At 39.4% G+C, this 16,225-nt stretch overlaps 1 protein-coding gene across 5 annotated transcripts in view; it reads left to right on the top strand.

Annotated features, from left to right (window-relative positions):
• The window catches only part of NEDD4L (NEDD4 like E3 ubiquitin protein ligase), a 406,323-nt gene that overhangs the window by 160,127 nt on the left and 229,971 nt on the right, over positions 1-16,225 (top strand). For all 5 annotated transcript variants that reach the window (XM_042448263.1, XM_042448262.1, XM_042448261.1 and 2 more), the window contains one exon: positions 15,984-16,065. In XM_042448263.1, coding sequence (XP_042304197.1) covers positions 15,984-16,065 — 82 coding nt within the window. The remainder of the gene's footprint in view (positions 1-15,983; positions 16,066-16,225) is intronic.

Genomic DNA, 16,225 nt, shown 5'->3' with positions numbered 1-16,225 from the left:
CAGATGGGAGAGCCTAGGTGGAGAGGGGCGTGTGTTGTATTCGAGCTCCTTTTCACACAGACAGGCATAGCTGTCTTCCCTGTGAGTCATCATTATAGCTTGCAGCTCCTTGAATTCCAGCTTAGCAGCGTGAGAGAGCCTTGCAAGATTTCTAAGAGGGTGGCAGAGGTGTGCCTTTGTCCTTGAGATCCTAAAGGGTGGGAAAAACCGAGGGGAAAATATATAGATACAGGGAATCGTTTTGGATCTCAATGGAAGAGCAGTGCAGCTTTATGTTTCCAGGATCCAAAGTAATTCCACTGTCTGCCTGCAGAGTGTGAGGAAGAAGGTAAGAACAAAAGAATTGTTTGTGATTGCTTTCCTCCTGATGGAGAATTTGTCTTTTGTTTTTTGTTTTTTTCCTTTTTCACTTGCCTTGTTTCTACCTTTACCACAGGCCTGCTGCTAAGACCCTAATAGGAAAACAAGCATTTGTTTCTAATTATCACGACAATGCTTTTCTTAGTACATCTATGCTAGGAGCAGGACATTTACAAAAATGTATGAAATAGGCTTGTAAATAATTTAGGCCAATGACAGTCTCTGCAAGCAGGGAATGGATTGAAATCCAGTGTGTTGCATCATTCTGGAATTTACATCAGTAATGCAAAGGTTGGGGGAAGAAGATCCACAACATGGGTATGTACCTTTTCCACCTGTTCTAATTTAATCTTGTAAGAAATTCTTTAACAACATGTTTCCAACAACCACTTACACTGAGGTGTAGCCACCACACACCCAATATGCGAGGATAGCTGCCTTATGTTGTCATCTCATCATCTGCTGAACATTGTGAGATTATTCTTATGGTATCTTCAAATGGAAAGGTTCCATTTTAGCAATGGATAGGGCCTATCCTCCCTGGGAATAAAATCCTATTAAAAACGAACAAACAAATAAATAAATTATTAAGATGCATCACATTTTGTGGGAATAATTTCCATAATTTGATTTAGGTGTTACATAAATAAGAATTTTGCTTTTTGTCCTGAAGGCTACTGCTAGTCATGACTTTGGGTGACACTGAATTCTGGTGCCCTGAGAGGGATTACTGAGAATTTTACCAGGCTCAGTTTTGAATCTCCTCTCCTTCCTGGCTGGTCATTCCTTCTGTCCCTTACTTGTAAATTGGAAAGAGACACATTCTTTTGAAGGCTTCCTTAAGGGATCCTGTAGTTATTTTTTAATTGACCTTGTATGCCTTTTCCAGTTCCATGTTGGGATGGAATAATCAGAGCACCACACTGTGTTCAAAACCATGGCTGCCTGTTTACCATTTCCTAAAATGTCCTTATTTTGGCCACTGTCTAATAATTTGTTGTTGCTGTGTGCCTTCAAATCATTTCCAACTAATGATGAACCTAAGGTGAACCTATAATGGGATTTTCTGAGGCTGAGACTATGTCACTTGCCCAAGGTTTCCATGGCCGAGCAGGGATTTGAACCCTGGTCTCCAGAGTCATAGCCCAATGCTCCAACATCTGTACCATGCCAACTCTCATAATTATTAATTATTAATACTGAAATTTGTTGTAACCCTAAGCCTAATGAAGAGTTCTGGAGAACACAAAAGGTCACACGTACTTGTGGTGTTTTGGTTTATCCTAATAAAAGTGTTACTCAGCTCTGCCATAAAAAAAAAATACCTTACAGATATTTCTGTTTTTTTTTTAATTGAATTTACTGTTCTTCTTTGTTTTACTGCTATATCACAGCTGATGTTGTCATTGAGCTTTCTATTATTGCCCTAAAGATTCTTTGCTAGGTGTTGTAGCTAGCGTAGACTTACTCACTAAAGAAGCAAAGTCAGGATTTGACCTTCCTGTTTACAGCTGCAGAACTAGTGTTCTGGTTTATGTAAGTATGAGGAGGTTTGTGGCGTCCAGTTCAAAGTGAGTCCTTAAAACCAGCCTAAGGAGCATGTTTCACTCCTAATTGGTCCCAGTGTGAAATGTTCCTGCACTGGGAGAAGCCAGTATGGGTGACCTCTGTTATGCCGTGGAGTTATATATCTACATTCTTAACATTGCCACCTCCACATTTTCTATTTTAGAGACTGTGACCCAGAAAAAGAGTCCAAATGTTCCATCTCTCTCCCTTTTTTCCTAAAATGCCAGCTTGCAACAAATAATTTGGGCCTTTAAGAATGCTCAGGGTCACGGGAGGAGGAGAAGACATCTCATCACGCAAATCACATTTCTAAGAATTAATACCTTAGTGGGCTGCAGTGTGACTGAGCTCCTAAAATCAGACAGATTCAAGTTAGTTAAGTCTTATGGATGTCCTATGGATTCAGTGACTTAGTCCCTGAGGAGAGGATTGAGTCAGGGAGTGTGGCCGCAATGCACAGTTATTGAATGAACATTGATACCACTTTAATTTCAAGTGGCTTCTTCCTATACAGTCTTGGCTTTGTAGTTTGGTGAGGTACACAGAAATCTTGACTAAATAGTTCTAGTCCATTCCTCTCAACTACAGCACTAGAGTTCTCTAGCAGAGAATTCTCACTCGGCATCACAAGATTAGAAATCTCAGGATTCCATAGGATGGCACCATGGCAGTGGTATCAAAGTGCTATACCTATGTAGTGTGTATACAAGATTAATCTAAAGGCCACATGCAAGACTCCTGGCCACAACCAGAAGAACTCCGTTCCATCTCTTCTGGTCTCACAGATAGAGGAACAGATCTATTTATTTATTAAGTTGCATATTTATTATATTTAGATACTTCCTTTCTAGCAAATTACTCAAGGTATGTGTGCTACATCTTAAAAACACACAGTCACCAAATGATGTCAAAGTAAGAGGGAATTGAATGGGGACATATTAGGAATGGGAACAATATTTGAAAATATTTCAGAAATGGTTTTTAAAATGTGTTTCACAAGTATCAGGAAAACCTAATGATGAGATTCCTGGGCTGACAAGAATTTTCACAGTTCAGGACTTATTCTGTGCAAAATTCACATTTTTTCTCTGTACAGGAAAAATAATTATCTGTTTAGGAAACAGCACTTTATGCACAGAAAATATTTATTTGCAGATTTATTTTTCTGTTCAGAAAATGCAGAGTAAATTTGAAAAGATCAGAGGATCATTTAAAGAAGCCTTCAAAGAATGTGGCTCTTTCCTGGGGTAAAAGGACAACAGGAAGATGAGAAGAGTCAAAAAATCAAAAGGGGCAAAGTGGGAGCAGAAGAGAGGAACTGGGACATTTTAAAAGCAGCTGAAAAATTAGATTACAGAGAATTAATCCCTGCCAAATTGGGACAGTCTAAGGGTATGCTATAGGGAAAGAGGGAGAAGGAAGCAGGGGTGGAAAAGGAGGTAGCACCATCCTGAATCCTCTAATAATGTGAGGGAGGGAGGAAGGGAGGGAGGGAGGAAGGAAGGAAGGAAGGAAGGAAGGGGTGTCTCTGTAGATATATAGTAGAGGCTTCTAGATAACTGCGTGTGAGAGAAAGTAAAACTAGGAAACTATATCTGGTGCATCTTGGAGTAAAGGAAGAAGCATCTTTCACTCTACAAGATAACACTGACAACAACCTCCTCCTCCTCCTCCTTTCCTGCCTTTCTCCCAGTTTGGGAATCAATGTGGCTTACAACTATATATATATATATATATATATATATATATATGGTTAAAATCCACACGATATGTGAGTTAAAATGAGATTAAACAATCAAAACATTAAAACCAGATTAAAACACACCCATACACCCCAGCACAACAATTAGCAAGATACAATATATTTGCTGGTATGGGATGCATATAGCCAATCATCAAAAACCTGTATAAAAAGAAAAGTCTTTACAGTACTTGTCTGAAAATAGAAATAGGCTCTAGGAAGGGAGTTCCAGTGCCTGGGGGCATCCCCTGAGAAGGCCCTCTCCCATGTTACCACCAGATTTACTTGTGAGGATGGTGGGACAGAGAGATGGGCCTCCCCAGCAGATCTCAAAGCATGAGCTGTTTCTGAATGGAAGATACAGTCCTTCAAATAACCTGGACCTGAGCTATATAGGACTTTATAGGTCAAAAGCAGCGCTTTTAATGGTGAAGTCAAAGGCTTTCATGGCCGGCATCGATAGTTTTTTGGGGTTTTTTTCAGGCTATGAGGCTGTGTTCTAGAAGAGTTTTTTCGTTGTTGTTTCAACAGCACCTGTGGCTGGCATCTTCAGAGAATGCTGGCATGGAAGACACCCTGAGGCCTTGCCATTCAACAAAAGAATACACAGATTAACATGTAAATTGCTTCCTCTCAACCAACAGTATATATACCCCACTCTTTTCCATGCTAGCATGCACAGCTGCTGGCAAAATCTCAGCAAAAAAAAACTCTTCTAGAACATAGCCTCATAGTCCAAAAAACTCACAAAAAACTTTGAATTGTGCCTGGAACAGCCAGTAAAACAGTTGCAACAAAGGAGCTGTGTGTTCCATGTTAGACAATCCTAGTTAGCAGTGTGGCTACAGCTTTTTGGACCAGTTGAAGTTTCCAAATACCCTTCAAAGGCATCCCCATGTTGAGCATGCTGTAGTCAGCTATGCACTTGTGAGAAATCCATTGGGTAGAAGAGAATCTAGAGGACCTTTCACAGTACACAATTACAGGACCGTGATTCCACCACAACTGCCATGGTGGCAACATGTGGAATCCTGAGGTTTGTAGGTTGGTGAGACACTTGCTTACTTTGGCTGGGAATTTTAAATACCACGTTCTAGAGCCAGCATAGTATTGTAGTTTGAGTGCTGGACTGTAACTCTGGAGACCAGGGTCTGATTCCCTGCTTGGCCATGGAAACCCACTGGGTGACCTTGGGCAAATCATCCATTCTCATCTTCAGAAGACCTCATGATAGGATTGCCTTAGGATCACCGTCAGCCAGAAATGACTTTATGGTACACAACAACAACATTTCATGTCTCAGGATGTTATCGGCTTCTATGGTAGTTATAGTGGAATCATAACACTATAATTGTGTAGAGTGAGAGAGCCTGAGGTGTTTTGTTGGATAGATGATTTATGACAAACTAATGCGGTGACCATGAATGAATTTGCTTTCTGAGAGTGGAGCCCTTATCAGCCAGTCAGATGCCAGTCATGTTGCTGGTCAAGTTACTGGCTGCTGGAAACATCCTTGCACTTCAGGGATGTTTTACCGGCACTTTACTGGCACTTAACTCATGGTAAGCGCCGGTGTGAAAATCTTCTATGTAAGTGATAATTATTGTTGAAAAAAGTGGTGGCTCAGTTTATACTGATGGGGTAATTGGACTAATGCAGATCTTGCAGATCAGTATGCTCACTGGGAAATCAGGGTTGGTTGTTAAACTCAGGTCTGGCAGATGGTAGGCATAATTACAGTCATAGGCAATTGGGAAGACTAGTTCTTGGGAAAGAGCTCCAAGCTTTGAAGACTTCATACACATTCAGTTCTGTGTCCAAATCTCTGCTCTACATTTTGGCCACCTCTATGCAGAAAGAGAAACCTGTTTTGGTTCTGGATGGTTCTCATGGGATTATATCCTAGTGATATGGAATTTAACTGATGGTCAGTGTAGTTGAATCCAGTGTGTCTTGTTGCTAAAGGCAGATACTCTAAGTCTGGAAAGATATAACATATTAATCAATGATCAGAAGACCTTATTGGTTTAGCTATATATGAATGTGTATTTTATCAATATGAAGTTCAAGAAAATGTGGTTTTGAAAACATGGGCAGCTTATATTAATATATGTGCCTAGCCATATTCATATCTTATGTGTTTTCCCCATTCCCCCCTGTAATCATATTTTTAAAAAAGCACTTAAAACATTTTTTAAAAAAATATAGCCTCCAAACTGAGACCAGAGCACCTGCTGACAACAAATCAGTACTGCAATCTCTGATGCCATGGGCACAAACAGAAAGCAGGTGTACTCAAACTATTGCATAGAGCAGATAGTAAACACATTGTGGTGATACTTGTATTAGGCCAGCCAAAATACATTATGCAAGGGAAAAAATACATTATGCAAGCTTTTGGAGCTCATGGCATTCTTCAGCAAGCATGGACGTTACAAGTTATTTGGGGGGAAGAAATATGATGATGAAAGGTTACAGAGCTGCATCCTTTTTTTGCTGTGTTAAAGCTAAGTTTAAAATGGTGGTGGAGGGGGGTTTGATACAGGTATAAAGTGCTGTATAAATTTAGCACTTTATAAATAAAGCTTAATAATAATAACAATAATCATAATATGACTTGCTGGCCATGAGGCAATTGAGACACAAAAGCAAAGAACTGAAGTAAACATTTTTCTCCTTTGTTAGAAACAAAGATTGCTTTGAAATGTAGCATGTATCTGTCTGGTGCAAGGCTGGGCAGAACACATTGTCTCTGAAAAAGCCACTGAATTGACACATCTGGAGATAAATCTAGGTGCTGTAAAAGGTAAAATACACAAATTATACCCAATTTCAGTTTCAGTTGCAAAGTATGATGTAATGACTTAAAAGTCTTTTCCTGAACTCTGCAGGTCCCTGTGCAGTGGATGGTTTCAAGCAACTGAATAGGTTTAAGCAAATTACATTCATTCTTGGCTCCCACCTCCAGACACCATTAATATGGAAATATGGATACTGTGACCTACCTTTGATGATTGTTCATAAGAGGTATAAGCAGAGTTATTGTGAATTTCCTGCTGCAAGGTACCCTCTGCCTTCTCAGCAGGGATGTCTCTCGGATCTGAAGAATGTCTCTTTTCTTTTGCACATTTAAGAGGAATTCTTCTGTTCTTTTGTACATGGCCAGTATATGACCAGGTAGCTCAACACATTTGGAGCGCTCTTGGTAGGGGAGGACTGTCAGATGAATCAGATTAATCAGCCTAGGTGTTGTCTTCAGTAGATTGAGCAATAATTCTTCACTATTATAAAGGCAGAAATGTGTAGTAAAGACTATTAAAAAATAACCTGCATCCGGTTGCTTTCTTGGTCAGATTTGGAGACCTAGTTCTGGACAAAGCTGAGTGCACTTAGGAAGTACAGTTCATAACACATGTTTTAGAGACATGTGCTGCTTTTTTGACATGCATTGAGAGTTTATTAAAATACACACATTAAAGTCTAATAAACTAGAGTTGGAGAAGAGACAGCAGCAGGAGAAATTTAGCTGGCTGTTACTAGCTCAGGTTCTCAGACTTTGGTTCTCATATGCGTTTTGGATTTCAACTCCCAGAAACCTCAGCAAACAAGGCCAGTGGTCATGATTATGAAAAATGAAGTCCACAGAAAGATCTTGAGAGCCAAAGGTTGAGAACTACAACTAGTCATTAAGTAGCCAGTCCTTCACCAAATGTTTGACGAGATGAGTACCTTTGCAGCTTCATCTTCCCTTATTAGTGATATTTAAGTGTGTCTGGGATTGGGATTGCATTGGCAGTCACTGCAGGAGAGGATTCAATCACACAGTCAAAAGTTATGTAACCATTAGAAAAGACTTGTATGTTAGTAATGTCTTAATAGTTTAAGCTTATATAAATAAAGTGGAAAGGAATGACTAATTAGCTTTACACTGAAAATGTCTGCAATAGAAAAGTACAGAAGTGTAGGGTAGGAAAGAGCAAAATAAACAAATCCATTTGCCAATATACTCATAAGTCTAAATCAGATTGAGTCCTGTCTACCCATTCAGCCTGCAGGAGTTAGATAAGTATTGATTTACCAAGTTCCCATTTGTGAATTACTCTTTAGAGGAAGATTTGGATGCAAGAAAATGGTTGCAAGAAAATGAGATGGTTGTACAAAATGACCCTTTTAAAATTTCTCTCTTGACCCAAGATCCAGAAGTAAATCAAAAGTGACTTGGGGTCACTTCATGATTTGAAAAAAAGGTTTCTCTTAGGCCTAAAATGGCTAATTGTCACTGGTCAGATTAAATTGTTGTTTAAAGCTGTCACTTTTTAGTTTTTATTTATTTATTTTTGTATTTCTTCAGTAACGAAACAGTTATTTGGTTTTACTAGCCTAGAAACTGCATCTCTTCTATTTTGAAGAATTAGATAAGAAATTGAAGGAGGTGAAATACTGGGAAACTAATCTGAATATTATAACTGTAAAGGTAAATATTCTGGAAGAAAATTCAGGTCCCATCAGAAGATCAAGTTCTGAAATCAAAGAATGGTTGGTAGAAATTAGAGATTGTTCACTGAGACCAGACATGAATATTTTATCAAAAATATAAGGTACTTTTTGGATACGAAATTGAAGTACAGGGGAATGCATTTACATTTGAAAAATTAACTTATGTAGGAAATAGAATGATAAGGTAACAAAGGGTCCCAGAGAGACAGAAAAGAGGGTATCTGGTCACATTTCTAGCAGAATGCTGAAGGAGTTAGACACAAGGTCTAATTTGCACTGCAGAAATAATGCAATTTGATATTGCTGTAACTGCTGTGGTTCAATGCTATGGAATTCTGGGATTCGTAGATTTCTGAGATATTTAGCCTTTTCTGTCAAGAGAGCTCTAGTGTCAAACAAACTACAAATCCCAGCATTCCATAGCACTGAGCCATGGAAGTTAAAGTAGTGTCAAACAGCATTATTTCTGTAGTGCAGATTAGACCATAGTTATATAGTGTTCCATGGGTATTGAAACTGTATCAGGATTGGTTCAGTGTGTACTGAAATTGCATTCAGGAGTCATGTCAGGCATCCTTAGGAAGTTGTATATATTTCTATCCTGGACAGGAGAATACCGATTCCGATGTTGCAGATCTTAATCTAGACACAGTGAGAAGATAGCATTTACATTTTTGACAACCTTCCTTAGGTAAAATAAGAACATAGCAGATAAAATAAGATCAAGAGTAAATTCAGTGTTCCCTTTAAGCTGTTTTTGAACTGAGGCAACTGGGTTGTGGAGACATCTGTAGGAGGGATGCAGAGATTCAAGGAAAATCTGGATGAAGGGTTTCATCTAAATTACTTACCTTCCCATCAAAATTATCTTCAAACTAGGTGAGAATGACAACAGGTACAAGAAGATCATGCTGACATTTGAGGAAGTAATGACACTAAAAGGAAGTAAAAGCCAGGAGTATTAAAATCATTAAAAATCATAAGAGAGTGAATAATAGTATTCTGTTTTTCTTCTTTTATTTGTAGTAGATGAGCTTTATCTTTTGAAGCTCAGCTACTAGAAACAGAAGAGTTTCAGAAGATATATTATATCCTGGATATCAAAATAATAAAAAGGACTTGTACATTACGTTGAGAGGTAGAGTGATGTAGTGATTTGAGCATTGGACTATGGCTGGAGATTACAGTTCAGTTCCTTGCTCAGGTACAGAAACACACTGGATGACTTTTTTGTGAGTCACACACTCTCAGCCAGAAGTCTTTTACTCCAAGTCTCAATTAAAGTTTCAGGTCTCTACCTTCAAGTCTCAAGTCGAGTCTCAAATCTTTGCAAGATACTTTCAAATCAAGTCTCAAGTCTGGGAGCCATCTTTAATAAAAAAAAATGTGATGTGTTTGGGTATATGTTTGGAGTTTCAATAACTAGAAAATCCAGAATATGTGCACAACATTGAAGGACAGGAGTAGGAGGATAGGCTGGCTCCTTCTAAAGATTTCCCCCCTGTATGAGTAGCAGCAGAGAGTTCAGGGCACGTTTGCTTCTCAAAGGGGAAAAGGACAAAAAATGTGTTGGGCAATGGACTTCTTGAGGTCTTCTCAGCAGCCTGTCTCTGCTGCATATTGGAGGAGCCTTGAACACTACTGTGGGAGAGATTATCCTTCTACTTCAATTTTTCCTTCCGAGAAACAAGAGGCAAGTCTTCTCTGCTGCTACTCCTAGGGTGGAAAACAAAACTTTTAGAAGGATGCAGTCTATACTTCTATTTGCAGCAAACACCGGCTGCTGAGTAGACTTGAATGTAATATAAAGTTGGTAAATACAAGTCAAGAGTCACGTCAAGTCATTGCATTATTTATGTGGACTTCAGTCCAAGTGAAGTCATTGAAGGGATCAACTTGAGTGTACATAACTGCTCTCAGCCCTAGAAACATAGGGCCAATAGAGACGGCCCGAAAGGGGCGGGTCTCTGCCACTCCTTTCCGCTTCCCCATGGCCTAGAAAAGGAGTGTCCTTGGGCCTGCATGCCCCCGGATACCCCCGACAGGCGCAGCCATGGGTGAAAGGGGCCGCCCGACCCCTTTCTCCCTGGCTTCATTCCCGCAGCAATCTAGTTGCTGCGGGAATGAAGTGCGCACCCAAAAGGAGCTCCATTTCTGACCTCCTTTCTGTGCTGCAGATAGGGTGCCGCAAGCATCCTCCAGCAGCACAGTGATGTCATGCACGCGCTGGTCTGTGTGGAAGTGGCGTGTGCATGACGCCATTGTCCTGCGCTGTGTATAGATGGTGCATCTTCAAAATGGCGTCATCCATACGAACTAGGGCTGGTGAGCATGTGGTTGCTGCGTGCTCCCCAGCCCTAGTTTTGGCCCGAGGATGGCGCTTCTGCACCATTTGTATCAGACCATAGAATCATAGACCACATGGGCCAACCAGTCCAAAAACGTATGATAGCTGAACTTTAGGGTTGCTATAAGTTGGCTATGATTTGTAGGCACATAATAACAACATATTACGTTACTACTGAGAAATGCATACCAAAAATATTTGCTGGAATCCTGTAGGGGACTTACATCATTGTAAGTGGACTTGTGATTGGGGGTATCAGTACTAAGCAGTTCTGTTAACATTTGTATCCAGTAAAAGGCCAGTGTTACTTTACTACATGAGGAAGCCAGCAAAGTGATGCATGTTGGTCTTGTTATGCATCAGGACACCAGCTAGGGAGTGCTGATGCTCATCATGTACACAAAGTGATAGATTATTCTGGCCATTGCCACTAAATACTGATCTATATAATATACAAGCCAAAGTACAGGTTCTGTTAGGAGGGGAAACAGTGGATGTTACTGCAAAAATCTTGTATCAAATGGGAAGAGAATTTAATAGGGCAGGATAAAATTTGTGCTAACATGCCACTTCCTTGGGGTCTCTGAGGCCACTTGCAGATGAATATTACAAACAGTTACAAAAATTTAAACAATTTGTAGCTGTGTACAAACCTTTTCATGATCATAAAAACCACCTACAATGTATATTTAATCCTAAATCCAGCACAGAGAGAGTCTCCCAAAATTTCTTGCTCCCTATAAGCACCAGTGCAGGGCTTGCATACAGAAATCTTGCTACTCAGCAGTTATTGCAGTCATCCTCAGAGATCTAAATAAAATATACAATAGCTAAAAGTACATAATACAAATTTCACTACAAGGGGTTTTCATTTCCTTCTAAAGCCATATATCAAAACCACATTATCAAATTCACTTTGAATTATGTGATATAATTCTTAACCTTTGCAAACAAGCTTTTCTCCCCTCCAGGTCTCTTTCTTTCTCTCCAAACTGAACTAATGAGTGCAACCCCTCCCTTAGGGTTTCCCCACCCACTATGCAAAACTAATAATTCATATGGTTAACAGTAGTACACAGTGTTGTACCAAAATATAAACAACACATGAGTTGTGTGTTTTTTAATCCAACAGGTGCACACAGACACACACCATTGTAAAGAATAAGTCTCTTTTTTTCAGAATTCTGAATTCTGAAGTCCTCCAAAATAAATTGTTAACATGGGTGGCTAAGATATTGACATGGTTAAGCATACACAAATTTTCTTTCATGTACAATTTTTTTTTAAAAAGTATAAAATTAACTTCAGGCTAAATATATAAAATGTATATGAAACATAAATATATTACATATTTACACTTGGGTCCCCTCTCCAAGATATCTCATTATGTATAGGCTAATATTCCAGAATAAAATAAAATAAAAACCCTAAATTCAAAATACCTCTGTTCCCAAGCATTGCAGATAAGAGAGAGCCAACCTGTATTAAAATTAGGTATATGTCCAAAGAAAAAGAATGCCTTTGATTCCTCGCTATTGTCACTAAATCTGATGAATACAGGAATATCTTGTTAATCTATGGATTTAAGTCTCCAGGACTAGATGAACTCCATCCAAGGGTATTAAAAGAACTGGCAAATGTAATATCGGAGCGACTGGCAATAATCTTTGAGAACTCCTGGAAAACAGGAGAGATCCCAGCAGACTGGCGGAGGGCAAACGTTGTCCCCATCTTCAAAAAGGAGAAAAAAGAGGATTCCAACAATTATCGTCCAGTTAGTCTGACATCAGTACTAGGAAAGATTCTGGAGCAGATCATTAAACAGAGAGTCTGTGAACATCTAGAAGGCAATGCCGTAATCACAAAAAGTCAACATGGGTTTCAGAGAAAGAAGTCATGCCAGACAAATCTGATCTCTTTCTTTGATAAAATTATCAGCTTGGTAGATGAAGGGAATGCTGTGGATATAGTATATCTTGATTTCAGTAAGGCCTTTGACAAGGTTTCCCATGACATACTTGCAAACAAGCTTGTAAAATGTGGGCTAGACAAAGTAACTGTTACATGGATTTGTAACTGGTTGACCGGCCGAAGCCAAAGGATACTCAACAATGGCTCCTTTTCATCCTGGAGAGAAGTGACCAGTGGGATCCCACAGGGCTCTGTCCTGGGCCCAGTTCTATTCAACATCTTCATCAATGACTTGGAGGACAGAATTAGGAGGAATAGCTAATACCCCAGAGGACAGGATCAAAATTCAAAATGACCTGAATAGACTAGAAAGCTGGGCCAAAACTAACAAAATGAAATTCAACTGAGAAATGTAAGGCACTGCAGTTAGGGCAGAAAAATAAAATGCACAACTATAGGATGGGGAACACCTGGCTGATTGAAACTACGTGTGAAAGGGATCTAGGAATCCAAGTAGACCACAAGTCAAACATGAGTCAACAGTGTAATGTGGCAGCTAAAAAGGCCAATGCAATTTTAGGCTGCATCAATAAAAGTATAGTGTCTAGATCAAGAGAAGTAATAGTGCCGCTCTATTCTGCTTTGGTCAGGCCCTACCTGGAATATTGTGTCTAGTTCTGGGCACCACAATTCAAAAAGGACATTGAGAAAAGGGAACGTGTCCAAAGGAGGGTGACTAAAATGGTGAAGGGTCTGGAAACCATGTCCTATGAGGAATGACTTAGGGAGCCTGGAAAAAAGAAGGTTAAGAGGTGATATGTTAGCCCTGTTTAAATATTTGAAGGGATGTTATATTGAGGAGGGAGCAAGCTTGTCTTCTGCTGCTCCAGAAACTAGGACTCAGAGCAATGGATGTAAGCTCCAGGAAAAGAGATTCCAGCTCAACATTAGGAGGAACCTTCTGAGAGTAAGGGCTGTTAGACAGTGGAACAAACTCCCTCGGAGTGTAGTGGAGTCTCCTTCCTTGGAGGTTTTTAAACAGAGGCTGGATGACCATCTGTCAGATATGCTTTGATTGGGATTTTCTGCATGGCAGGGGGTTGGACTGGATGGCCCTTGCGGTCTCTTCCAACTTCTGTGACTCTAGATCAATATCAGTTTTCCTGGAGAATAGTTTTCCAGGAACAAAGAAGATGTCACCATAGCTGCTGCAAACTGGTAAAAGTTTTATGCAGATTAAGGTTGTCAGTGTGAAAACTGGAGAGGGTTTCTGTAACTTTAATGGTTGTAGAGAAGAGGAAATCTTATTGGGTGGCTCTTTTTAATAAAATTGTTTGTTTAACTGCTTTTAAGTTTTTCTAGAATAAGATTTTAGCTGAACTTTGTTCTAAAATTATTGTAACCCGTGTTGGGTCCCATAACAAGATAAAGCCAGGTTATAAATTAACTAAATAAACAAATAGATCAAACTCTTTTAAATCCTATGGAGAAGGGAAGGTGGGATATAAACTTCCAGCAAACTCTTTCAGAATTATGCGTACTGGTTTTGAAAAGCTTGTGTTGAAAGGGTTGATTGAAGTTTAAAACAGTCGTGTTTCTTCCTTTCATTCCTTGTTTGAAAAAAAGGCCTATAGTAAATAAAGTGGGAGACAAGGAACAAGCACAACATGGTGAAATGTCCAGTAACACCGCCTGAGTGGTTTGGTGGTTTTTATTTATCTTATGACCAAAAAAAGTTCTGCACCCTCCAATTCTTTGTGGGTTTGAAGGAAAAGGGGACTGACACTATGAAATGCTCCCCTCCAGGAGCCACCTACTTCTGGTTTCAAAAATGGGGAGAGTATGAGAAAAGTGAGCAATTCAGACAGGTGAGAACCTGTTGTCATTGCTGGTTTTGAGGTAACCGCATAACACTTTTCATTTGTACTGGAGAGGGCAATACTGTATAGTGGGGAGATTATATGGAGATCATTTGAATCATATCAAATCAGTTTTTATATTCCTGTTTGTATTTTCTTTATTGAGATGTTGAGGAATTTATATTATTTGTCACTTGTGAGTTTGGATTATTAAAAAAAATTCATTATTCTCCCCTTGGTGATAGTGAAATGAAAATTCTGAATTTAATCACTCAAAATCATGGTGGAATCCCCCCCCCCCCCGCCCCCTTTACCCTTCTAAAGTTATAGTAATTGGGGCTAAATCCAATGCTAGTCCTCAACTAGAATAGACCTCATTTGAAATGTAGTGCCATGTGATACGATGGAATAGCACAAAGAAAAATAAATGGATCTGAGAGCTATTCACACCTGAACCTTTACTAGAGGCCAAAATGACTAAATTGTGGTTGTTGTACTTTGTACATATTGTGAAATAACATGATGCATTAGAGAAGACAGTAACGCTTGATGAAATGGAAGGCAGCTGGAGATGTGGAAATGCACATTACAGGTGGATAGACTCTGTCAAGGAAGCCAATGCCCTGAGTTTGCAAGACCAGAGCAGGACAATTGATTATCAGGGATATTGGAGGTCTCACATTCATACCATTGTCATAAGTCAAAGCTACTTGGCAGGAATTAGCAACAGATTCTTCTTAGGACTGATGTTGGATTTAGCCCATGATCTTAGTTTTGGTATGGGTTTATAATTCCAGGACCTATCCAGAACATTTTTTGTCTCAATAGTATTAGATCTGTGTTGGCTGTTAAATATCCACTTGGTGAACTTGTTTCATTGGGGGTGGATTCCCTCTTTCAGCAGTGTGGAAAACAGCTTATCGAATGAAGGATAGCCACTTTTTATGTTTTTGTACCATTAAGTATAGCCACTAGAGGGTAGCTTACTATTTCAGTTACATTAATTTGTAAGTTTTATCCTTTGGGGCCAAGCAACAGGTGGTCTACTTATTCAAGAGAAAATGAATATGCTTGGCAAACTTTCTGCTGTTTATAAAGTGTTGATGGTGTGCAAATAGTGCTGATATGTTATTGCCAATCTGTTTGAGATCCGAACAGCACAATCCTATGCATGTTTGCTCATATTTAATTCCTACTTTGTTCTGTGGTACCTCTTTCCAAATAAAAATATGTTTAGGTTTACAGCTCAAAGTATTATCTTTACCCATTTATATCAGGGGTAGGGAACCTGTGTCTCTCCAGATGTTACCCAGGAACTCCCATCATCCCCATCCAGTGGAGCTAGTGCTTGGGGTGATGGGAGCTGTAGCCTAACAGTCATCTGGAGAGCCACAGCTTTGTCATCCTGCTTTTGCTCCTTCAAAACATTTATAAATTAGAACTACAAACATCTATGAAAATGTTAATTATTTCCTTAGAATTCAAGAGTGTTTCTGATACAGTATTTCAGCCTAGCTGCTAAACTATGGCAATCTAGCTTTTGGTGCGGATATTTTTCAATTATGCCTGGTTTATGCATAGTTTGGTAACATGTGTTAGCTGGACTAATTGATGTACAGCTAGCTAGGGTGGGATAGGATCTCTAAACCAAGTGCTGTCTAAATATGTGTAATGTTAATGGCAAGTTTTTCTTTTGTAGTGATCCGTATGTGAAACTTTCATTGTATGCAACAGACGAAAACCGTGAACTTGCCCTGGTGCAGACAAAAACTATTAAAAAGGTAAATTGGTAATTTCTCTTTAATGGCTGAAAATGAGAAAAGTGTATAATGCCCACAGTATTGTTTGTTTTAAGAATTTCTTTATTGCCTCGCAGCCCACAGGGCACCAGAGGCAATGAAGGAATAAAAGACAATTAGAACACACCGTAGCTCCAGGGGC

The sequence above is a fragment of the Sceloporus undulatus genome, chromosome 2 (assembly GCF_019175285.1).
Source record: "Sceloporus undulatus isolate JIND9_A2432 ecotype Alabama chromosome 2, SceUnd_v1.1, whole genome shotgun sequence".
Lineage (NCBI taxonomy): Eukaryota > Metazoa > Chordata > Lepidosauria > Squamata > Phrynosomatidae > Sceloporus > Sceloporus undulatus.
This window is presented reverse-complemented; position numbering and strand designations above follow the sequence as displayed.